The sequence below is a fragment of the Accipiter gentilis genome, chromosome 16, assembly GCF_929443795.1.
Source record: "Accipiter gentilis chromosome 16, bAccGen1.1, whole genome shotgun sequence".
In the NCBI taxonomy this organism is placed as follows: domain Eukaryota; kingdom Metazoa; phylum Chordata; class Aves; order Accipitriformes; family Accipitridae; genus Astur; species Astur gentilis.
Genome location: NC_064895.1, coordinates 230,828 through 253,318, shown reverse-complemented (window position 1 = coordinate 253,318; position 22,491 = coordinate 230,828). Strand labels below are relative to the sequence as shown.

The window sequence follows — 22,491 nt, the reverse complement described above, 5'->3', positions numbered from 1 at the left end:
CCACCACTCAGGCAGGGGGGACAGGGTAGCCTCCGAAGCGAGCCTGGGGGTGCCCCCTCCTTGCACCCAGTGTCTCTGAAGGCACCAAAAGCCCTGCAGGGGAATCAGCCTGAGAGACGCCTCCCACACTCCTGGCCTGCTCTGGCCCGGGCAGAGACAGTCCCCACCGGAGACCCCATTGCTGCAGGCATCACGGATGGGGGTGCCTGCCATCCCCGTCCCCATCCCCATCCCTGCCTGGCTCAGGCTCAGCTCCCTGCAGCGAGGGTCCATCCGTCCTCCCGGCTGGGGGGCCCTGGGACGCTGCCACACTCAGATCTCCTGCAGGAAGTCCACAGGGAAGAGCCCCACTTTACGGCCGGTGTAGACTTTCACGTAACCGTTCACCTCCTCACCCTTCTGCACCACGATCTGGGGGTGAGAGGGGTGCGGGTGAGATTCCCAGGGCCCCACAGAACAGGGGGAAGGCGGCAACCCCTGGGGGGGTAGGGGTGGGGCTGGGCAGAGCGGGTCTTGTCCAAGGGGCTGGGGGAGGTGGGCAGCGTGGAGAAGGTAATGCAGGCCAGGGCAGAGAGCGGCTATGGGGTGCAGCAGGGCACCAGGGCAGCTGTGATGAGTTGGGACCTGGAGGGAGGCTGGGGAAGAGACACAGGTGGGGGCTGAAGGACCACAGGCTGTGCCCATGTCATGCCATCTCACCTGATCCTTCTTGAGCGTGATCTGCCCAATCTCCCGGTTGCCCACGAAGGAGCGTGTCACCTTGTGCACCCGCTCGCCTGCCCGTACCCGGATGATGAAGTTTGGAGGGAAGTAGCCAATTTTTTCACCAATCTTCCCCTGAAAGAAGTCAGTGGATGGGTGCGAGGTGGGGGTTGGAGCCAACCTGTATGACTCCCAGCTTTCCCCATGACAAACACCTTGCAGGTTGTGGGTTGGCATGAAGACACAGCAGATTTAGGGGGCTGTGTCACCCTCAGAGTGCAATTTGCCTTCCCAGCTGACCTCTCCTTTTGCTTTAAGCTCTGCATCTTTCCCCTCTGTGCTTGCAGGACACCAGCCTTACCCGCCACCACTCCTCATTGGAGTCATCAACCACCGTGATCTTCTCCCCAGGCCTGTGAAGGGAAGAAAGGGCTCAGTGTGAGGGGGGGGAGAGGGACACCCCGCCATGGGGGACCCTGAGGTTGGCAAGGAAAATTGCTCTTCCCACAGCACCAGCTCCTAGAGCCCTGTGTCAGGGGAGGTCAAAGAATGCAGACAGCCCATAGGCTCACAGACAGACAGGTCCTGTATGTAGGCCGCTCAGCCTCAAGTCTGTGGCACAAGCCAGTGGAACCGCATGAAGACAAACACCAGTAGCCTTGGAAATGAGGCTTGTGCCCAAAACCTGGCACCTGGGAGAACTGGCTCAGTGACAGCCAGGGCCCCTGCTCAATGTGTAGCCTCTTGGGGCAGGTAGAAAACCCAAACTACAGCCAGCATGGCTCCAATTTCTGCCTTCATTCATTCACAAACCCCTCCTGGTTGACAGTCTCATTGTTGAGGTGAAGACTTCTCCCCCTCCCCGCTGGATACACCACGTCCTTCCCCTCATCACCCCTGTGCCCACTACATGGCTGGGAACTTACGGGAAATCCAGGTCATCTTTCTCTAGGGCTTTGAAGCGATAAAGTGCCACAAAATAGTGAGACTGCAGATAGCCACCACGAATCCCAGGCTGTGGCTTCTTGTTCTGGGGAAGGAGGAGAGGGGTTCAGGGCCCCAGAGAGGCTGAGCACAGCCCCAGGGAGCCCAGCGGGGAGATCCCTGCAGCCTCTGCCCACGCTGCTCCAAGGCCAGGGGCCTTTGTGGTGTAGGGTGAGGATGACGGCTACCTTGTCATCTGTTGGGCTCTTCTCAGTCTTCTTGTCCCCTTCGGAGGTGCCTGGAAATGGGAGGAGGGAGCTTGCATCTCTCCTGGCGCTGCCTCCCTGCCCTGGGACCAGCCTCCTCCCAAGGATCTCACGTGCCCAGGTCAACAAGGGAAAGCAGAGAGTGCCCCAGGGTGGAGACCTGAACTGAAAACGCCCTTTCTGCAGGGCAAACCCCCCTCTGGTAGGCCCCCCAAGTACAGTCTCCCCATCAGGCTCTCTCCCTGCCTCATGCTCATGGCTGGAGCTCAGCTCCCCCTAGTTCCTTGGCCCTCACAGGCAGCCAACCCTGCTTCAGTAGCAACACTCACCACCCTCGGTTTTGCCCCCTTCTGGCTTCGTGGCCTCTGGTTCCTCATCCATCATAGCAGCCAAAGGCTGCAAGGCAGAGACAGAGAGCTGTCAGGGGGTGCAGAGCGGGCAGGGAGGTGGAGGGTGCAATGGGATGCAGGCCGTGCTGCCAGGACCCTGGGCATTTGGAGCAACAGGCTCACACTGCACTCACGTTTTTCTTGTCATCCTGCCCTTTTTTGCGCTCCTTGTTGGCCATAATGACACCTGTTCTCAGGGTCTCAAACACGGGGTCGCTCCTGTTGGCTGCTGCTGGGACACAGGGACAGCAAGATGGGTTCAGCTACAGGACGCGAGGAGATGGGGCACCCTGGCGTGGGGACAATACTTACAGAGCAGCTCCTTGACACAGGCGTATTGCTGGTCACTGTAGAGAGGCGAGCTGTATGCCCGGCGAAACCCTGGGGGCTGGAAAAAAAGAGGAGGTCAGAGAATCAACCATCACCCAGACCTCTGGGCTCTCCTGTGAGAGCTGAGGGGGAAGCAGGTGGATGCTGGGGACCCACAGGGTGACCACCCACAGCAGGGTGGCAATGCCTGGGTGTGTGTCCCCCCCCCCCCCCCACCCCAGGGACAGGAAGAGAGGTGGGTCATGGCCACTGGGTCATGCCCACAGGGACCGAGCCAGCCGCCCCTGCTGCAGTGCTTTGGTTTTCCCTGCAAGGAGGTGCCCCAAGCCCAGGGCTGGTGGGAACACTCACGATTTTGCCAAAGCAGCGCTGCATCTCCACGTAGGACTGGCAGTGGTGGTGGATGTTGGTTTTGCAGTTCTTGCACCTCAGGCCAAATTTGTTGTTGACTGGCGGTGGGGGGGTGGGCGGAGGGGTGGAAAGGAGAGGCAATGTGACACTGCAGCTGTAAGGACGGCTGGGCTGGAGCCCTCACCAGCCTTGGCCCCCAGCCCTTGCCCTGACCATGGCCCCCAGCCCCAGCACCCTCAGGACTCACGGACAATCATGCGGGCACAAACATCACAGAACTTGGGCTTTTTGAAGTAATGATCTTTGAACTTGTGGGGTTTGTCATTGACAAGTTTCTGGGGCTCAGGAGGGGGCTCAGGCTCCTCTTCCTCCTCCTCCTCTTCCTCCTCCTCATAGATGTAGTAAATGGGTCCCCCTGAGGGGCTGACCAGCTCCCCATTGGGCTGCGGCTCTGGCGCTGTCTCCTCCTTGGGCTTTCGCTGGAAAAGTTGCTTCAGTTTCTGTAGCTGCTGGGGCAGGAAAGGATGTATTGCACACGGCAGGCTGGTGGGGTGAGGCAGGCAGGCAGGCATCCAGGGAAGCTGGTGCCTGGCTCCCTGCCCCTTTGCTCTGACCTAGAGACTCCTTATTCCCCAAGTAGGAGGAGACCCCAGGCAGCCTGGGGCAGAAATGCTGTGAGGGCAGGGACCCTTGTCCCAACCCTCTGTGAGGTCCCCACAAAGGGAGAAACTGTGGCTACCATGTGGATGTGAGCACCCTGGGGAAAAGCCAGGCTGGGAAATGGCCACCCAGGGCCCTGCCAGATCAGTATCCCACCAGGCATCCCTGGCCCCACAAAGACTCCTGCGGCTGAGGCAGAGATGATGCTAGAAAGGTGGCTTCCCCCACCGACCCAAGCTGCCCTGTGGGCACCCACTTACCCGGCTCTTGGGTTTCCCACCTGAAGCAGGTGAAGCTGGTGGCTCTGGCACTTCCTTCTCTGTCATGCTATAAGGGGGAAAAGAGAAACGTCACGTTGGCTGGGGCTGTTCCCACTGCAGGTGCCTGGTGGAGGCAGAAACAGCCAGACCTTGCTGGATGTGAAGCATCTCCCAAGCCAGTGTCTCCCGCTGCCCCAGCAGCACCACCTCCTGCCACCCTGCCTGCAGCTCCTGCCCCAGCAAGGGCCGGTTCTGCTGCGGGGACGTCCCGGGGCCCCGGGGGTACCCAGTGGGCCCTGCTGCGCAGGCTGGAGAGCGGCAGGCTCCTAGCCCAGCGTGCGCAGCACTGCTGCTTGCTTGGTGGACATGGTGCCCAGTGCTGCGAGCCAGACGCTGGGCTACCTGCACACATCTAGGGCGTCTACTCTGTCTAGACATCTCCATCGCACAATTAAACTGCAAATAGCGCCACTCTTGGCCCCCTAGGACAAGCATGCCTATAAACACTGTCTGGCATCACCACGCAGCCCTGCTTTCTTCTCCACAGAAGCCCCATGCTACCACAGGGGCAGGATCTGCTCCTGCATCCCCCAAACCTGCCTGATTCCACCTTTGACTGTCAACCATCCCCACAGTCCTACCCAGACATGACTATTTTTGGTGAAACCTAACAGGAGGCCCCCCCATGCCCCCATGGAAACCGACTAGGATGACCATCAGGGAAACAGCGATGTGGGCTGGGGAGTCCTGGGGCAAGGGGTGCCGCAGAAGCGGAGACCCCTGGGGTCTTGCAGAAATGTGGGTGGAGCACGGGCCCATGGGGGTCAGCGGCCACAATGAGGGGGAGCCGCGCACAGAAACACACTTACGCCGCGTTTGGAGCTCTTGTCCTGCGATGAAAATCCCTGGAAAGGGTGGCCGACGTTGGGGATCCTGTTGCCTGCAGAGCCCCCAGCCCTCTGTGCTGGGTGCGCAGGGAGGGGGGCAGCCGCCCCAGTCCCCGTGGAGAGCGGGAGTGACAGCCCAGAGGGGAATGGACAGCTGAGCGCTGGCGGAGGCTGACGCTGAGAAATTGGAGCCCATGCACGAGCCAGGAGGGGAGTGGGGTGGAGAGGAGCCACTGGCTATTTGCGTTAGTGGGTTGCTGGGCGTGCCAGAGGCCCACCCACCCCCTGGCATGGGGCAGCAGCAGAGCAGGGGCACACCAAGTTCTCCAGCCATGATGTCTCCTTTGCGCTTGCATTTGAGGCCCCTGCAGCTGGGAGGGGAAAAGGAAAGAGTGGCAGCAGTGGGGTCTCTCGTGGGGCAGCTGCCCCATACCCTCTGGCAGCAAATCCTGATGGTCTGGTCTCCACTGAAAGAGAGAACTGGGGACCCCATCACTGTCATGCTGTCCTGCAGTGGGTGCCAGGTCCCTGGAGCTGGACAGGCACCCCAGTGCCAGAGTCCCTGGACCTATGTACCTGCCAGGCTGTGGGTGGCAGTGGGGCAGGAGTTTGCACCAAGCCTGGGGTTGCAGCCCACCCCTTCCAGGCAGCTCTTACCTCTCCAATTGCACCTGCTCTTGAAAGTAGCATCCAGATGCTGCAAGAGGCTCCAGCTGCTGTGTGCAATGCCATGGTGAGGGTAGTGCCAGCCCAACTTCTGTACCCACAGGGCAGGAGGACACAGCCATACCCGCACCTATCAGCTCAAGGGCTGATGCTCCCATGTAATCAGGAGAAATAGGTTGCCTCCTGGCAGGGGATATAGCTGGGGACACCCTGAGACCCCGTTCTTGCCATTGCACAGCTGCATGAGGCCAGCAGCTGGGAAAAGAGGCTATGAATATCTGATGGGGGGGACCAGCCCCAGGTCAAAGTGCTCGGCGCTCCTCTCCCAGTCTCAGCTCGCAGCCTTGTCAAGCCATAAGCTCGCAGCCCTTGTACATGCCAAGCATGGGGGCAGGACCTGGGCAGGAATGCATCCTTCTGTGAGTGCCCCTTCTGCTCCCTGGCTGTCATCTCACCCTGAAGAGGCAGCACAGACAGCCCCTAGTACTGGTACTGGCAGAGAACGGGAAAGCAGCGTTAAAGTGATGGACAAGTTTTCTTTTTATATTTAAAAACAACCCCCCAAATAAAATAAAACCAAAAATACCCCCCAAATAATAATCAGATTAAATAAAATGTGCAGTGAACATACCAATCAACACCTGTATGTGCGGTTCAACACAGTGCTTAACAAAACAATATACACAGGGTAAGGTGGGCGGGCATGGGCATCACTCAAAAAATAATAATAATAATAAAAAAAAAAATCAATTTCTTATCTCTTAATTATGTCCATATAAATATATCCAGGAAGGAGGGCAAGAGGAAGGGAGGGCAGAAAGGAAAAGAGAAGGCAGAGGGAAGTGCCCGCAGTCCAGTGTGCTCTGTGCCCATGCGTGAGCCCTACTGTGAGCTGGCACGCTCCAGCACCCGCAAGTCGTAGTTCTTTTTGGCCACACGCAGCTTGAAGCGGCTGAGGGAGTTGTTGAGGCGGAGGGAGGCATTCTGGGCAGCCAGCGGGCTGGGGAACACGGCCACGATGGTGTATAAGGCAGCAAGGTCACTGTGCCTGCCATTCTCTGGAGTCCCATTGTTGTCCCCGCCACCTCCGTCTACACGGCGCCCCTGAGTCTCTTTGAGCCACTGGATTTTGGCACCAGCCATGGCGAGCTGGGTGAAGAGTTTGTCAGCCTCTGTCCGTGTGATGCCCTCTGGCAGGTCTGTTACCTCCAACACTCGACCCAACACTGCAGTGGAAAGATGGCACGTGTCAGCAGCAGCATCTGATTCTTGGGTGGCAACTGCACAGCGAGAGCTGATGTGTGGGCTCCTCACCAGCTCTGGGGTTGGAGCAGTCACCTCTACTTTGCCCATGAAAGCAGCGCTTTGCTAAGCTGCCCCCACATTAGGAATGTATTTTTTAAAGCCAGTTACTTCTTCCCCCCACAAACTGCCCCTACCATTTTGCTCCCTACAGTACCCCATCCCGATCCTTTCCGATACCCACATCCTGGTCCCCACATGGCCTGCTTTAAGTGGAGACTGGTATTTCCCATTTGCCCAGGGCTCCAGCAACACCAAGTCCTCCTTGCTTCCTTTGCTTTTTGGTTAGGGCTTTCCCAGGTGCTCTGCCCTGTTCTCCTTACCCTGATCCTTGGGTAACAGGATTGGGAGCTAACCCAGCTCTCCTGCCCTCTGTCCCTGGAAGGGAGAAAGACAGGCTGCACCCATGAAGGATGTTGACATGTGTGGATCCTGAATGCGACACTGCCCTGTGTGCTTCACCCACAAGGAGGATCCTCTTGTGTGCCAGGCCAGTGTCATGCCAACACTTTTGCCTCTGGTCTGTGGTACCCAACCACTTCTGCTGCCTCCTGGCTCCAGCCCTGGCTTTTGGGCTTAGCAGAGAACTGGCTGAATGGATTCTTTGCTAATATTAACGTGGCATGTAATAAACATGCCAGCTGCAAGGAGGGGGGCAGCTCTCCAGCAAGCAGCTCTTAAAGGACCCCTGCAACCAGCTGCTGTTATTGGTGGTGACATGGAGATGACACGGGGGACAAGTCTGAAGCCTCCAGAGAGCCAGTGAAGACTGCTTCCCTTCCAGACTGTCTGGCTCATACCCAACTAGCCAGTCTTGTATTGCTGTGGGGACAAGCCAGACATGTGCCTCTCCTTCCCTCCCTGATGACCAAGTGGCGACCCCCCAGGACAAGGTACAGAGAGTCCCTTCCCCTTTGGAGACAAATGATCCACTGGGGATTTCAGCCCTCACAGGCACCCCTGGAAGATCCCAAAGCCCTTTATAAAGATGAGGGCTCTGCAGCTCCTGGCCCCACTGGGAAATGGAAGCATGAGAGGGAAGGGTCACTTGGGAGGGCAATGGTGGGAACAGGATCTCAGGGGTCTGGATACTCACTTTCTGCTGACAAAGAGGAATAAAATCCCAGGAGTTCTGCCAGCTCCACCCACTCCATCATTTCAACCCCCATAGAGGCAGTAATAGAGCCCAGGTGTCCTGGTACTCATCACCAACTCTCCCAACAATTTCTTCCCACTCCTCCTTACAAGCTTTGCTTAGTGCAGGCAGTGCTTACTGGGTTCCCGAGCAACCCCTGTCCTCCTACCTCCCAATGGGCACAGCTGACTGGGACTGGCTCTGCTGTACCCACCCCCAAGCCAGGCCTCATGTGGCTGCAGGGGGTCTGTGTTTGTGTGTGTGGAGGAGGTGGTGGCAGGCAGGAACTGCTCTCCACAACCACCCCCAGCAATGGGTTCTGTGGGATGCTGGTGTGGGCAAAGATGGCATCTGGAGTCTCTGCCAATGCCAGCCATGCCCATGCAGTGGGGACTAGTCAGAGGACAAAGGGGGAACTGCTCGAGGAGGGTCACTTGCCTACATCACTTGTCCCAAGGTCAGTGGATGCTGACTTGAGGGCCTGCCTCTTGCTCCGGTTTCCATGTTTCATTCCAGTCTGCCCCTTAAAGAATAAAAATGGCAGTGTGTCACCTGAGGAGACACGGTGGCCTCATAGTGCCCATAGAGCATCCTGGGAGTTGGGGCAAAGACCAAACTTGACGAGGCCATGGCTTTGAAGGGGAATGAAAACACCTGGAAGAACCTCACACCCCCTGACACCTTTGAGGTGACACGCTTGGGTAAGTTAGATGAGATCAAGGGACAGCCACAGTTCCAGGACACTCAAAGGACTTGGGGCTGACATTGCTTCTGGGCAAAGCTGGGAGCAGGATGAAGTTTTAGCCCAGTGCCAGACTCTAGGGAAATCCACTTACAACAGCAGCTCTGCCAGATGAATAGCGAGAGCGTGGGATAGGCAGCCTGCTATCTAATCAAGGGGTGTCCCAGCACAGAGCAGAGTGTCAAACTCACTTCTTAATTACTCCTGGGCCCTGTGCAGAGAGGGGTCGTCTAGGGGGAGAGGAGGGGGACAGTCTTGCTCTGCTCCCGGGACAGTGAAAGTGTGGGTGGATGGGGGTTTGGCCCAATTTTACCTGGTGTGCATTGTAGTTGGGCTGGCTGTGGAGCAGTGGTGGGGGACAGATAGACAGATTATACTGCAGCGGCTGGCCCAGCAATGAGTAGCGCCCATCGCCTGCAAAAAGGAAGCAAATGCTTGAAGAGGTCTGAAGAAATCTCAGGAAAGACCCAGATCTGTGCTGTCCCCACTCCTTCCTCTTACCTTGTGCGGGGCCCATGGGCCGGGGGAACTGTGTGAGGACAGGGAGGGGGCTTAGCCCCGTGCAGACACTGTTGAGGTTGGTGACAGGAGACGGCGTCGGGGATTGGGTGGGGGATGTGATGGGGCTGTTCAGCTGGGTGCTGGCCTAGGGGAGGGAGAGCGTTAGACAGATCCAGTGCTTGTGACCAGTCCCACGCCTGTCTCACTACCATGGGAAGACCCCACTCCCACCTCCCAGCCCATCCAGACAGCACATATGCTGGGGTCCTCTCTCTCCCGCCAGGCTGGTCTCAAAAGATGAGCCGCCTTCTTCCCAGTCCTCTCAATACCTGAGCACTGGTGTCTGGGTTGTACAGGTCTCCTGGCTTCTGCCCCCGCTGGTCCAGGCTGTAGTACTTACAGTGGCTCCACTGCACCACAGGGGGATTCTGGGGGGCCTGGGGGCCATTGGGTACATTCAGCTGCATCACAACCACACCAGGACCTGATGGAGACACCCCTGGGGAGAGATGACAGCAGCAATATTGCCCGGGCTCTGCACACTGCTGCTGCTTGCTGTGGGACAAGAGGCAGCCTGCCTGTGCAACTTTGCACTCTTCCCTATAACACCCTCTCCGTACTCTCTCCTCTGCCACTCCTGCCTGCCCAGGTGGACTGAAGAAAGGCCCCACCAAGACCCAGTCGGGATCTCTCTCTGATATCACAGCTTACATCAGAGAGTGATGACTTTTAATCCGGGAGAAATGTGAGCAGAGGGGACAAGTTGAAGGTGACTCGGGTGACCTCTCTAAGCATCACAGCAAAACTTCAGGCAAAAGATGTAATCACAGAGCTGGGCACAGAGCTTGAGTATCCCGGTACCAGTTCTTGCACCAACTCACCAGGCCGCAGCTCACTTCCCTGCAGCTGGGACGGGATGCAGGAATCCCGATGCTCTTCTCGCCCACGGTGCTCCCCAGTCCCGTGAGCTGCCCCGGTGACACTAAGCCGCGTTGCCAGCAGAGGGAGTCCGCAGCCCACGGCAGCTCCCTCTGCCTGCTCCTACCCTGCCTGCCCACCATGGCAAGGAGATACCAGGGGAGCAAAATCACTATGCCACACCCTGATAATTCCCAGTAGGCCGTGGGATGGGTCAGACTAAGCAAACCCATTGCACAGAAGCTGCCAGACTTGGCTGTGAATTGGCAGCTCCGTTTGCCGCAACCCCTACAAAACCTGATCCAATCTGTGCAGAATCAGTGGCAGCCCTGACCGGTGGCCCCTCTCACCTGAATACTGCTGCTGCATCTGTGGTGGGCTGCAGGGTGATGGAGACTGTGGCATCTGATACTGTTCAGAGCCGGGTGGCTGAAGAAACCCCACCGAAGGGCTGTGAAGCAGAGAGTGCTCTGGTGAGGCGCTGGGGATGGGGAGAAACAGCCTGCCCGTCTGTGCAGGCAACCACCAGCTCCCTCAGTACTCGAGATGGCTGGAAACACAGCTGCCTCTGGAGAAGCACAGGAAGCACTGCACGCTGCAGGACAGCTGTGTCCAGGAAACGCTGACCACGGCAGCTAGGACTGGGCAAGCTCAAGAGATGACCAGCATCCACGGTGCCCAGCCACCTCCTCTAGCTGCATGAGTAGGATGCTATGCCCTTTCAGTAGGGCAGTGGGACCCCTTTCTCCCCAAGGCTGGTCAGAGATACACAGGCTTTACCTGGTGCCGTTCTGCTGGGCAGTTGGGATGACGCTGTAGTAGATGGGTACCCCTCCAGTCTGAAGCCCCCCTTGAACAGACTGGCTGGCTGGTACAAGCACTGGCTGCTGGAAGGGCTGCTGGACCACACTCTGGGACTCATTGGCCACAGGAACCTGTGCAGGGAGGAAAGAACCAGCCCTATGGAATGACAGTAACACAGAGCAGGAGCAGGGAGAACTGGCCCCAGAGAGACACCAGCGAGGCCCGTACAAGGTAGAAGAGATGCCAGATGGTTGTCTACTGTAGCCCAGAGCAATCTTGCCCAGGCAAGGGCAGGCCTCCCAGCCCTCCTTCTCAAGACATGTCCCACACAGATTCAAATGTGGATGTGCCCTCCCCAAGCTGGCAAGCATGCACTACTTTCTCAGCGTAAGTCTCCACCTTTAGCCCCATCACTCAGACACAAGAACAGGGTGCTTCCTGCAAGGCCTGTACAAGCTGAGGCCACCTCCCCAGCAGCCCCTCGTTGAAAAGCAACCGATGCCTACCTGGTACGAAGGCAGTGGAGTGTACTGGACCATCAGGCCTTGCATCTGGCTCCCCATATTGCTCCTCTGGCTGCTGAGAAGGCCAGGGGGCTGCGCCTGCTGCACTCCCATCATACTCTGCATCTGGCCCCCCATGCTGTTCCTCTGGCTGTTGAGGAGCCCAGGGGGCTGCGCCTGCTGCACTCCCATTACACCTTGGTATGTTTGCTGCTGGTTGGACATCATTGGCTGTAAACCTGTCAGAACACAGCTTAAATGGAGCAGCTTCCCAGCTGGCCACAGCCTGAGATTTTGGCATATAAGGGCTCAAATCCTGCTTTGCCCCCACCTCTTGCTAAAGAGTAAGAAAAGGGCTTCGCTTACGGCAGATGTAAAAAGACCTTAAGGAAGCTCCTGGCTTTAAATCCACCTTGCAGCACCTCAGTGCATGCTACATGCTGAGAGGGAGGGAAAAGACTAAAACAGCCTTTGCAGCCAGGCTGAATTGCAACTTTCCTTTGCACAGTCAAGAGGCACTCTATAGTCTGCAAGTCTGGCAAAGAGTGGGAGACAGGGAAGAGCAGCCTGGCCCCAAACAACGCATGGGAGATCCTTAAGAGCCAACAAGAGTGTCAGGAAAGGGAAACATGCCCCCTCCCCGCTTCTACACCCCCTTACCAGGCTGCTGGGACTGCTGGGGGAGCTGCTGAGTGCGCTGGGAGCTGTAGGCCACTGGGTGACTGAGAGATCGGTATTGCTGGCTGGAATTCGGGTACTGCCCAGGAGAGTAGTAAGAAACCTGAATCTATCAGAATCAAGAAAACATGGTGATGAGAACACAAGAGGGAGTGGGACCAAGAAAACTGGTCCCCCAGGACCAGTTTTCTCTCTCATCTGGCCTGGTTTCTGCCGAAGGAAACCGACCAGGGTTTTGGCTCTGGCCAGATGATAGCTCCTCAGGGAACCGCAGACCCTTCCCACTCCTCCCAACCTCCATATCCAAGCCTTTCCCAGCGCAGTAGTGCAAGAGCACAGTAGGCACAATTCTCATCACAGCTCAGGGAATCAATCCTAGAGGTCATAAAGCCCTGCAGGACCCCGAAGACAGCTTAGAGGTGTCAGCCCTGAATCTGGTCACTGTCCCTCCCCCAACACTATGAGGCAGGAATTGCCAGAGGGGTCCCCAGATAAGTGTCCTGTGAGATCAGAGGGACAAGGGGGCAGAGATTATGCTATGCCTAGCAAGGGTGCGTGCCGACCTGGAGCTTGGACCCTGTGTATTGATCCATCACAAATGAGCAGCAGAAAAAGAGGGGAACCACTCTCAAGGAACTGTTCTCTGGATTGCTCCCCAGCAGCCCCTTGCCTGACAGCTTTGGGCCGAGGTGCACATCCCCTCCAGGCTTGCACATGTCCTTACTTGCTGGGGAGGCTGAATGTAGCCCTGGGGCTGCAGCACCTGCTGTGTGGGGGCCGTGTGCCCTGAGGCGGAATAGTTGGAGGTGGAAATGGGCTGCCCAGGGGTTGCCATGATGAATCCTGTCTGCTGAGGATGCTGGGAGATGAGGGATGACTGGAACATAGCAGAGGAAGGATCCGTTGCTTCTGTAGAGCCCTGTCGGCTGAGGCTGATCTGCCCAAAGGGGTTGCTGAGTTCGTCGGCCTGCATTGGGGATAAGTGGGAAGGATGGAGGAGGACAGCATGTAGGACAACAGCATGTAGGACACAGCTCTGCCAAGTAGATTGCAGAGCCCTTCTCCCTACTCTGTGTGGAGGAGTTCACCCAAGAAAGGTCCCCAGAAATGAGCCACAGACCAAGAGCATTCTGCAGGACAGAGGGTAGGGGCATGCGAGCTGCTGGGGGGGCCTCAATGCTCAGTGGACACTGGTGACATGTGGGGCCCCACACAGGCAGGGGTTGCCCCAGCCCAGAGACCATGTCTCATGGGGCGTGCCATTCCTGAAAGACCCGGCAGAGACAACACAGGAGCTGACTGAGACCACAGGGCAGCCATGGCCCCTGAACTCCAGTGCTGGACACAAGTGTTGCTTCCTGGTGGAGCTCTGGGCTTAGCACTTGCTATTCCCTGGGGTCTTTCCAAGATCAGCCACTCCAGCAGTGCCTGGCCCTGGTGGGTCCCACAGCCTCAGGCATCCCACTGCCTTGACCCCACTGCAGCGCAGAGCCTCCATAAATCCCAAACCCACTGGGTGCAGTGTTCACGACATACCTGATTAGCAAAAGCTCATACAACACAAACACAGCACATGAGTACAACAGAGACAGTGCAGAAGAGGAAATGGGGTTTATACCAAGTTGTACTGCTGGGGTGGAGAGACTGGCAAGAGGACTTGGGGGCAGGAGCTTGGAGAATACTGAACAGGCTGCAGCGCTGGGACCGGCTAAGACCAGCAGAGAAGGGAGTGGAGGAGAGAGATTCGGGTAGGAAAAGGAATGGGGGGTGGGGGGGAGGAAGGATAGGAGGAAGGAGAGAAAGAAGGAACAACAAGGTTAGTCAACTGAGCCAATTGCAAACACACAGAGGGGGGCATTGCAGAGGGTTGGAAAGCATGGAGACTATAATGGGGGAGCATTGATCTCTCTGTGAAGACACACAACCTGGCCAGTTGCTTTGTGGAAGCTAGGAAGGCTGACCATGTCCGCAAAGCAGCTCTTGCCTGGCATGAACAGTGGAATGGTGACACAAGATCACAAAGGCCAGCTATGGCCAACAGCAGCAGGAGAGCCACTTCCCCCTCAGCACAACCTTTGTGTCTCTCCCACTCCACTGCCCACTTGTGTGTGGCTCTGACTCCCAGCTCCCTCTGCAGTGCTTCTTGGCCTTTCCTGCTGGCAACGGCTTTTCTTCACTCTTGCCTTCTGTAGGGGCCCCTCTCACTTTGTCACTGGGAGGACCTGCTAATGCCTGTTTATGACAACACCTAACTCAGGCACCACACACTGTGCTTTGGGCACCAAACCTGTAATGGTCAGCACTGGATTGGTTTTTTGAACATTTGATTTGACCTTTGGTGAAACAGAAAGTGCACGCACATGGGGGACAGTGCATTTTCGGACCTTTCACCAACAGCCAAACACATGAAAAAAGTTTTTCCAGGACCTAAACCACTAGAACAGCCAAACAGTAGAATATACAAAATAAAACTCCCAGCAAGACCCAGTGATGCTGCACAAGCTCCAGAAGCCTGCTGTGCGTTCAAACCTCCCACCCAGGTCACTGTGCTCTGTCCCATGCCACGCTACTGCTCCAGACAGACACTCCTACTAGCGTTAGCACTGGACCCTGGCTACCTCAGGAAGGCACCTCATCTGTAGAGCTGAGATGCTTCCCTCGAGTCTCAGCATCCTCTGCAAACAGATCCAGAACCCTGGAGCCAGTCCAGGGCCCAAGAACTGCAAGCTCCCTCCATCCTCATACAGACAGCAACAGACACTAAGGAGCTGTTCATGTTATCTGCAATAAAAGCTATTTGAGGAGGCTTGTTTCCTCCTCCCATCCCAGCCCACTGAAAACACTTAGAATCATGAAACAGCCAATGTTGGAAGGGACCTCAGAAGATCATCTGGTCCAACCTTTCATGGGAAAGGAAGCCTAGATAAGATTATCTAGCACCCTCCCTGTCCAGTTGCATCTTGAAAACCTCCAGTGTAACTTGCAGTAGGAGACATGGAAAGTACAAGATGATGCACCAGAAAGGATCCCTATAAAACTCGTAGGCAGGCTGAGGTCCACCACTGACAAGCTGCTCTGAATAGGGCAGGATGGGAAGGTACTGAGGATACTTCCCATGCATACCGCCCAGTTCTGCACCCACTGAACAGCAGGCAGCTTTGCTCTCCAAAATTGCCCACCAGGGCTGGCTCCCACCCCTTCACCAGTCCTGCAGTGATGCAGGGGCAGCTCTTGTGCTGTGATTTTTTTACAGCCTCAGGAGCAGAACAAAGTATGTAGGAGAGACTGCCACAAAGTGCTTTCCAGAGGGCTCCATCCTCAGAAATAGCCCTGCAGGCTGTGGAACATCACTTGGGTTTAACTCAGGGAGGGCCTGGAGAATACACCCAGGCTAAGTTCCAGGTCTGCCTCTCCCCAGGACATCAGGTGACCAGCCATGGGATTTCAGCACTGGGGAGCTCAAACCCAACTACCATTTGTGACAGTCCCTCACCATGAGGGCAACTGGTTCTAGAACATAACCCTGCCACTCAGCAAAGGGCTACAGATCCCTTGCCAGGAGGGCTGCTGGCTTGAGCAGATACAGAGAGGTTGGCAAGTTGAGATGTCACAGAGCATCATATTCAGGCACAGCATGGCCCCCAACCTTCTCCTGCTCTCTGCCAATAGTGCAGAGGGACTGTCACTCCCTAACAGGCAGCAAGTGCGATGACACCCAAAACCCGCTGGGCAAGTGTGAGTCCAGAGCACCCTGAGTGTATGCTGGCTCTGTTTCTACCTCCCACCCATGAGCCCAAGGAGCTTACTGAGCCCTGGATACTGTGCAGCCACTCACCTGGGATATCATAGCTGGCTGCTGCTGGGCTGCAGGTGGAAGTCCTTGGGGCTGTGGTGGTGGCTGTTGGGGTGGCTGTGGTTGAGGCTGCTGGGTTGTGCAGGGTAGGAGGCCACGGCTGGGCTGTGAGGAAGGGGATTGGCTGCATGCTTCAGGGGTGCCTAGTACCAAACCTTGAACAGAGAAAGGCATGGCAGGGTTGGAACCTGGGAGAGAAAAACATCAATTCATTGATGAGGAGGGCAGGGGGGGTAGATCCTGTCACTACCTCCTATACTGCAGGCAGACTGCATTCTCTGCTGTCCACATGGGAGCTCCACAGGGGCCAGGGTGAGCAGGCTGCAGGCTAAGGCACAAGCCTGTCTCTGCTTCACAGCAAACCAGGGTGCTGACACCCTCAGGACTCCAGGTGATTGTACGTCTCTCCTCTCCATGTCCATGTATGCATACTGACCCTCCACAGCTGGGTCATGGCACCTTCTTCTCCCCCTGACCCATGCATGCCCTGCCCCACACAGGGAAGACTGGGATGCAATTCTTGTTCCAGACTATGGCCACAAGTTGTACAGCTGTTATTCTCAAGAGCGTGCTCTCTTCCCTGACCCTAAGCTAGCACCCTCACTCCCAGTGGACAGCCTACACAGTGGTCCCCACCCACAGCTCTCAGGTAGCTGCTGTTTGTGTAAACCTTTGCAACTGATTCTTTGGAGGGATGTACCCTCTGTCTTGTCTGGAAAGCACCAGGCACAAGTCAGGGCCTTCTATAAATGCCATGGGCCTTCTGCTGGGAAGAGCAGTCTGGCTGTTAACAGCAGCACCTGCCTGGTGGAGGGCTCTCTACCCCAGAATGAGGCAGAGATTACAAGAAGAGGGAGCTGCCAGATACACTCATGTCAGCTCAGTACCATAAACCAGTCTGTGGAAAGAAGCTGGAGAGCTGTTCCCAGTCACAGCTCAGTTCTGCAGCTAGGCAAGGCCCTTGCTCTGACACTAATACATCATCATGATTTGTTCAAGTACTTGCCCAGAACAGAGAGGGGGGTGAGGGAATCCTATTTTATGGCCACATAGACTCAGCACACACACATCTTTTCAGTAAAAGGCTAGGGGTGGCAGGCTGAAAGCAATTCCTTCCCATGGTAGGAAAAATTGTTAGGAAGGAGTGCAATACATGCTGCAGGGCTCCCAGCTGGGAAGTGCTCTCCTCTGTATTGCAGTCTTCCAGAAATAAAAGGGCTGTGAAACTATTGCTTGATGCCCAGCAGCTGCTATTTAACTCATTCTGCCTCTGATCTACTGCATTTCAACAGCGAATCTTCAGGCATTCTGCTAAGGAGGTCTGTATCTTCAGCCACATGGTGCAAAGAAGGAAATATTTTGCTGTCAGTTGGGCAGGGGTTGAATGCTGAGATGGGAAAAGAGCCCCAGAGTCCTAGGTTCTTCCTCCCCCAAAGAATAAACATGAGGATATGGAGGGTGGTGGGTTTTTTTCCCCCAAGTGAAAATTCCTTTGCTCTTCCCCCACCAAGACATTTCTAATCACTCCCCATTATGTAAAGCCTGGAGAGCAATTGGCTTCTGTTCCCAGGGGAGACCTGGAGGAAAAATACAGAAAGAGCAAAAAAACAGATTCTCGCTTGCTCTGCTTTGCACATGGCTGGGACAGATCTTCAAATAACTGCTCCCATCAGTTGATGAATCAGTCCCAGAGGTGGCTGCAATAATCAAAGTAAGTGCAGCCCTGAGCACAATGGAAACAGGGTCCCAAGAGATGACACAGCCACCTTCAAACTGCAAGATTAATGTGTAGTTTTCAAAGCCAGCCTGGGTGCTAGAACAGCAGCCCGACTGGCTTTTAGATCCATCCCTTTTATTTGAAAGGATTCTTGTGGAGCAGTCTAATCACCCACAAGCACCAATCTGCCTCCCCTCCCCAGTAAAATGACAGTTCTCAAGCATTTGGCGACCTGCTGCCTACCAGTGAGAATGGAGGAAGCTAGACAGTGAGACAACACTGGATTTTGCTCATTGATATTGCATAGCAATTGTACCCAGCTACTATACGGTGCCTTAGTTATCACTGGACCATTAAACTGAGAGCAAAGACCTGTGCTGCCTCTTCCACAAATGCCTTTCACAAGCAGTCCATTGAAAATAAAGGACTCTGCTCCCCACTGGCAGAAGGGCTGGTGCCCTGCCAAGTGCAGCACACATCCTCTCAGGAAGCTGTTGTCAGTAACAGACTACCAGCGATGCCCCACAGTAACATTCTCCGTGCATGGGCTACCCTTTGTATTACCTAGGTGGAAAAGGAAGAACTGATCTGAAGAAGGCAAAGAGACTTGTGATCCTAATTCCCTTTGGTGCTCCTGAAACTTGAGCTGTATTCAACAGCTCTTGAAGAGCTGCAGGCCCAGCTCCCTGCTGTTATGTTTGCTCTCAGGAGTACAGTGAATCATTTTGAGAGAACATCGTAGGCAGATACCAATTAACGTAGTCTTTGTCTGATGAGATAGACTGTGTCTGATGAGATAGACTAATTGGTGACATCCTTCCCTGGACCTCCTTTGTTGGAAAGGAAGGAAAAGTGCCAGGTGGTTTACCCTGACCATACGTCCTTAGGGCTGTAAGGGATTCTGGGGAGCAGAAAGGAATGGCACATAACTTGCAGCACAGCAGGGGAGAGAAAACAACAGAAAATTGATAGCTTGAGTTCCAGGGTATGGGACTAAAAAATGTCCGTTGTCTGAGATAACTCTGCTAGAGGGAAGGAAGATCTGGTGGCGAGTATTGAAAAAGTAGATGATGAACGAACTGGCATATCCCAGCCTAGGTACTGAACACATTCAGATGATGCCAACCCATGTCCCATTTTAACCAGATTCACTGACCAGAGCATCGTGAACCCCAGCTCCCCAACCCAAAGACTGTCTGCTAAGTGCCCTTTGGCAGAAGGTGTGCAGGGGAAACAGTACAGTACCTGCCCGGGACGTTCTGCTGGCAGTGCTGCCTTTGCTACTCCCAATGCTGTCCCCCCGTGTCAGGATGGAGATGCCACTGAAGCTGCTGGCTTTGGTAACAGGTGGTCGCAGGTTGCGGATGGAGCCATCTGAATCTGTGCTGCTCCATGGACGAGGCTCCAGTGACTTTATCTCGCTCTCTGTGCTGCTCTGGCGGCTGCCTGAGGCCCGGTTCAAACTGTCCCGGTTGCCCCTGCAGAAACCAGAGGAGTTAGACCGCACCTCCAGCAGAAAGGGGCAGCAGCAGGACCTGCACACCGGGGTGGTGAGCCCAGTCAGCAGCTGGCTCTGTGACACAGCATGTTGGCACTTTGTACAGGGATCTGACAGCAAACAAATACCCTGGGTCACAGCTTTCTTGGGCATGCACTGTGAAGACCCAGACACTGCTGATCTTCCTTGGCATGTGTTGACAGCTGGCTCCTGGCCTTTTTCCCTAGCTAGATCCCAGCCTGGAAGAGATGCCAGGAGGGCCAGAGCATGATCCCTTGCTAAAGCCCTCCTTGTCTCAGAACAGGAAGGTTTTAACAGAGGCCTTAAGACAAGGCTGATCGAGATCTTGCGAGACCACTTTCCATACCAGCCCTGGTAAGGCTTTCTGCCCAGCTGGAACAGCTACATCCTGGGATATTGCTATGCTCGAACAGCTACATCCTGGGATATTGCTATGCTCGGAGCTGTGCTCCCACTGATCATCCTCCCTTAGCCCCAGGCCAGGTCTGGCCACAGCAGGGCTTTTTGGAGTCAGCAAAACATCCCAAGCAGTGAGCCTGGTTTATCAGCCCAGCTAAGGATCATAAGCACAGTAATGGGTTCCTGGGCCTTCACTGGGGAGGAATGGTGAGGAAGGCAACACTGGAAGAGATGCTCATATAAAGCTGCAGGCTGAGCCTGGCAGCAGCTCCACGCAGTTGTGGACGGGACAAGATAGGCTTGGAAGGAACTTCTGAGGTGATATTCTGGGCTGCTGGGAGCATGTGAGAACCAAAAAAAATACGTCTCTTGGAAAACCAGTACAATGGTTATATCCCTAAAGAGATGAAGAAATTGGACTATGCAGCCTCAAATCCAAAATTACAGTTGATCTAACAGGCACCACTGTCAAGCTCTTGGGCCCTCTCCAACCTAAACTCTGAAGGCTGCTCCTGGGGATGTGTGTGGGGAAGGGGCGCATCATGGCCTCTGTTCTGACCCAGCTGCAAACTCCAGTTCCCCAAGAACCCAGACCCCTCTCAAGCTGATTTCTGCTAACCCAGCAGCTTAATGGTTCTGCTTTTTCTATGAATGCTCTCCAAACTCCAGGCCTGCTACCACACCCTTGCTCTGCAAGAGCACTGCCCTAGCAGCTTCAGCCATGCCTTTCTCTCCATTAGCCTTACTACAGCCTGTTTCCAAGTGCATCCCACCAGCAGAGAGCTCTCTGCAATCAGATTTGTGCTTCAGCAGCATTAATACAGGACTTCCAAGTGAGTGAAACAGACAGCTGCATTGCTCTGAATGCCAGGCTTTGAGGGTGGTAAGTCTCTGGAGTTCAGAGACATCATCTCCAGCACCATAGCTGAGGGAACCCCAATCTCTTCAAGGGCTTGTCTATCTCTGTTCAGTGCTCAAAAATGGTCCCAAGGCCCACACATCCTCCTTCTCCCCACTATGGGAACCACAAAACAAAGGCAGCAGGTTAACCAAGCTCTTTAGGGACCGGGCACAACAGTCAGAAAAGCTCCTAGTGCAGCCGCACCTGCAGTTCACCTCCTAAAGCTGCAATCACACCAGCAATGGGTTTTTTTGCCACTTGCTGGGCAAGTTCTCCTGCAGCTCCATGGCTGATCTGAAAACTATACCCCTTGCCTTGAACACCACTGCCATGCGCAGACTCCAGGACACAGTCCCTGTAACTGTGCTAAGGACACTTGATTTTCCACGACAGTGTCTCTCCAAGGACAGCCTGAGCCATGCGACGGACTGAAAGGGGCAAAGCTTTCCCTATGCTTGCTTAGATCCTCCTGTCCTGTTCATACACAGAGATGCTTCATCTCTAGAGCTTGGCTACTAAACGAGAGGACAGCAGGCTTAAGGGTCTTTCCATTTTCATCCTGTTCTTTATCCTCATACCTTCAGCAGCCTCCTGCAGCAGGGGTCTGTGCAAGGTGACTTGTCAGTCTAACTTCATCTTTCCAGCCCTTTCATCCACAGGAAAACTACTTTATAAGAAAACGCTGCTCAGACATGTTCCCAGTGCCCTCTGCAGCATAGTCTGGTTGAAATGGAAGCCAGAGACATTTCATTGCCACCATTAAGTAATCCAGCCTTTATAATCAGGGATTAGGGACAACCCCACCTTATCTGGATGCTGATCCTGTCACTGTAAGGGCAGGGACTTTCCTATTGTTTTGGGAAACAAGAGGAGGAATGGTTTGAAAACTGCTGGAATCCTCCACTTCTCCATTCCTCGCTGCCATTCCCACCTTCCACCCCTCCATTTTAATCAATGAATCAGCAAAAAAGGACTTGGAAATTGATGTTGCAAAAAATACAACTTCAATAACTTCACAAGCAGCCATGCATGGGGCAAACTTACTCAGCAGGACAATGTACAAAGTAAGTCACACAGAGATACCTAAAAATCTGCCTCCGTTTGTGAGAACTAGAAGAAAAGCCTTCTTTGGAGAGTCTGTCGGTTAACATCAGAAAAAAGCATCATTATAGAGTCGTGCAGTCCTCATAGAGAAAGCCAGAGATACAGACATTGCCTGCTAAACAGTACTAACCTGCTGTCGGTGAGATATCCATTCTGGCCAGTCTGGAAGCACGGAAAAGACATGGAGATGGGAAGGAAAGAAAAGGGAGACTTAGTAACTTTGAAAGCAACAAGCCGAGGCAATTTCAAAGCAAAAAGGAGCAAAGCACTAACAGTATGGGACTCCGACATAGCTTGAATTGTGCACCAGTTACTTGGTTGCTCAGGAGTCTTGCTGAGCCTTCTGCCCACCAGTCCCATTTGGCTCTCCATCCAGGCCCATTAAGAACCTTTCCTGATACCTGTGACCCTGAGATCTCTCAAGAGTTTGCAAATCTTGAGTCCTCAACTCCCTCCTTCATTGCTTTCAGTCAGCTTTGATGGTAGCTTTGTCAATGGAACAACTGAGGCCAGACATTCAAGGGTCCTTATCTGCTAAATGCAGGCACAATCATCAGAGCCACAAAAAAAAGGCAGAGGGCTCAAAGCCAGCCCAGCCCACTCTGTGATAGTCACCCCTGCCTCTGGAAGTCAGATGCAAAGCACTGGCTCAGCCCATGAACACAGAGCAAGGGTAAGCACATGCCCACCCAGTGTTGTGCTAACATGGGACAGCACCTGTTCTAGTCCAGGACGATAGGCAGAGCTGCTTACTAACATTTCTGGATGGCTTGGGCCTGTGCACGTAAGACAAGTCCATGATCACAACTGGCTGGAGAGTCATCAGCTGAAGCCTGGTGACTCGACTAGGGACTCAGCACAGTGGCTGCCTTAACATCCTCCTTGGGCAGGCACATGGCATTTCCCATTTAGGACAAATGAAAGGTGTCATCGCCAAGATGCACAAAAGCAGCAGGCAAGGAGCTGGACTTTGAACATGA

General features: G+C 54.8%; 2 protein-coding genes across 25 annotated transcripts in view; both read right to left on the bottom strand.

Moving 5' to 3' along the window:
* Window positions 1-95: 95 nt before the first annotated feature.
* On the bottom strand, window positions 96-5,712 carry STAC3 (SH3 and cysteine rich domain 3). Of its 3 annotated transcripts, none has more exons than XM_049819626.1 (13): window positions 5,427-5,712; window positions 4,752-5,249; window positions 3,883-3,949; window positions 3,210-3,468; window positions 2,963-3,060; window positions 2,594-2,669; window positions 2,416-2,513; window positions 2,222-2,288; window positions 1,875-1,924; window positions 1,629-1,732; window positions 1,064-1,115; window positions 700-837; window positions 96-411 (listed from the first exon to the last, which is right to left on the bottom strand). In XM_049819626.1, exons 1-13 carry the CDS (start codon window positions 5,591-5,593, stop codon window positions 313-315), a joined length of 1,773 nt encoding a protein of 590 aa, XP_049675583.1. In that variant the 5' UTR covers window positions 5,594-5,712; the 3' UTR covers window positions 96-312. The 3 variants fall into 3 exon arrangements, with proteins under 3 accessions (XP_049675583.1, XP_049675584.1, XP_049675585.1); XM_049819627.1 differs by having other exon boundaries at window positions 2,416-2,510; XM_049819628.1 differs by having other exon boundaries at window positions 3,210-3,471; window positions 4,752-5,140.
* Window positions 5,713-5,872: 160 nt separating this feature from the next.
* Window positions 5,873-22,491, bottom strand: part of R3HDM2 (R3H domain containing 2) — a 60,248-nt gene continuing 43,629 nt past the window's right edge. For 5 of the 22 annotated variants that reach the window (XM_049819616.1, XM_049819611.1, XM_049819612.1 and 2 more), the window contains 15 exons: window positions 21,642-21,673; window positions 21,491-21,544; window positions 18,834-19,066; window positions 15,854-16,059; window positions 13,637-13,726; window positions 12,743-12,985; window positions 12,001-12,127; window positions 11,344-11,579; window positions 10,814-10,968; window positions 10,384-10,484; window positions 9,445-9,614; window positions 9,116-9,260; window positions 8,928-9,028; window positions 8,311-8,395; window positions 5,929-6,661 (listed from right to left, as the gene is read on the bottom strand). In XM_049819616.1, the coding sequence (XP_049675573.1) occupies window positions 6,318-6,661; window positions 8,311-8,395; window positions 8,928-9,028; window positions 9,116-9,260; window positions 9,445-9,614; window positions 10,384-10,484; window positions 10,814-10,968; window positions 11,344-11,579; window positions 12,001-12,127; window positions 12,743-12,985; window positions 13,637-13,726; window positions 15,854-16,059; window positions 18,834-19,066; window positions 21,491-21,544; window positions 21,642-21,673 (2,322 nt within the window). In that variant the 3' untranslated portion in view covers window positions 5,929-6,317. Of the gene's footprint in view, window positions 6,662-8,310; window positions 8,396-8,927; window positions 9,029-9,115; window positions 9,261-9,444; window positions 9,615-10,383; window positions 10,485-10,813; window positions 10,969-11,343; window positions 11,580-12,000; window positions 12,128-12,742; window positions 12,986-13,636; window positions 13,727-15,853; window positions 16,060-18,833; window positions 19,067-21,490; window positions 21,545-21,641; window positions 21,674-22,491 lie in introns of all 22 variants that reach the window. The other 17 variants (XM_049819603.1, XM_049819610.1, XM_049819617.1 and 14 more) reach the window with 13 other exon arrangements.

Excerpts from the sequence above, each read along its gene's own strand:
- STAC3 (XM_049819626.1), bottom strand. The coding sequence starts at position 5,593 with ATGGGAGCATCAGCCCTTGAGCTGATAGGTGCGGGTATGGCTGTGTCC. Across the intron at positions 2,514-2,593 it reads CTGTGTCAAGGAGCTGCTCT|CAGCAGCCAACAGGAGCGAC; the intron begins GTAAGTATTGTC and ends CCTGTGTCCCAG. Across the intron at positions 412-699 it reads TCACGCTCAAGAAGGATCAG|ATCGTGGTGCAGAAGGGTGA; the intron begins GTGAGATGGCAT and ends TCTCACCCCCAG.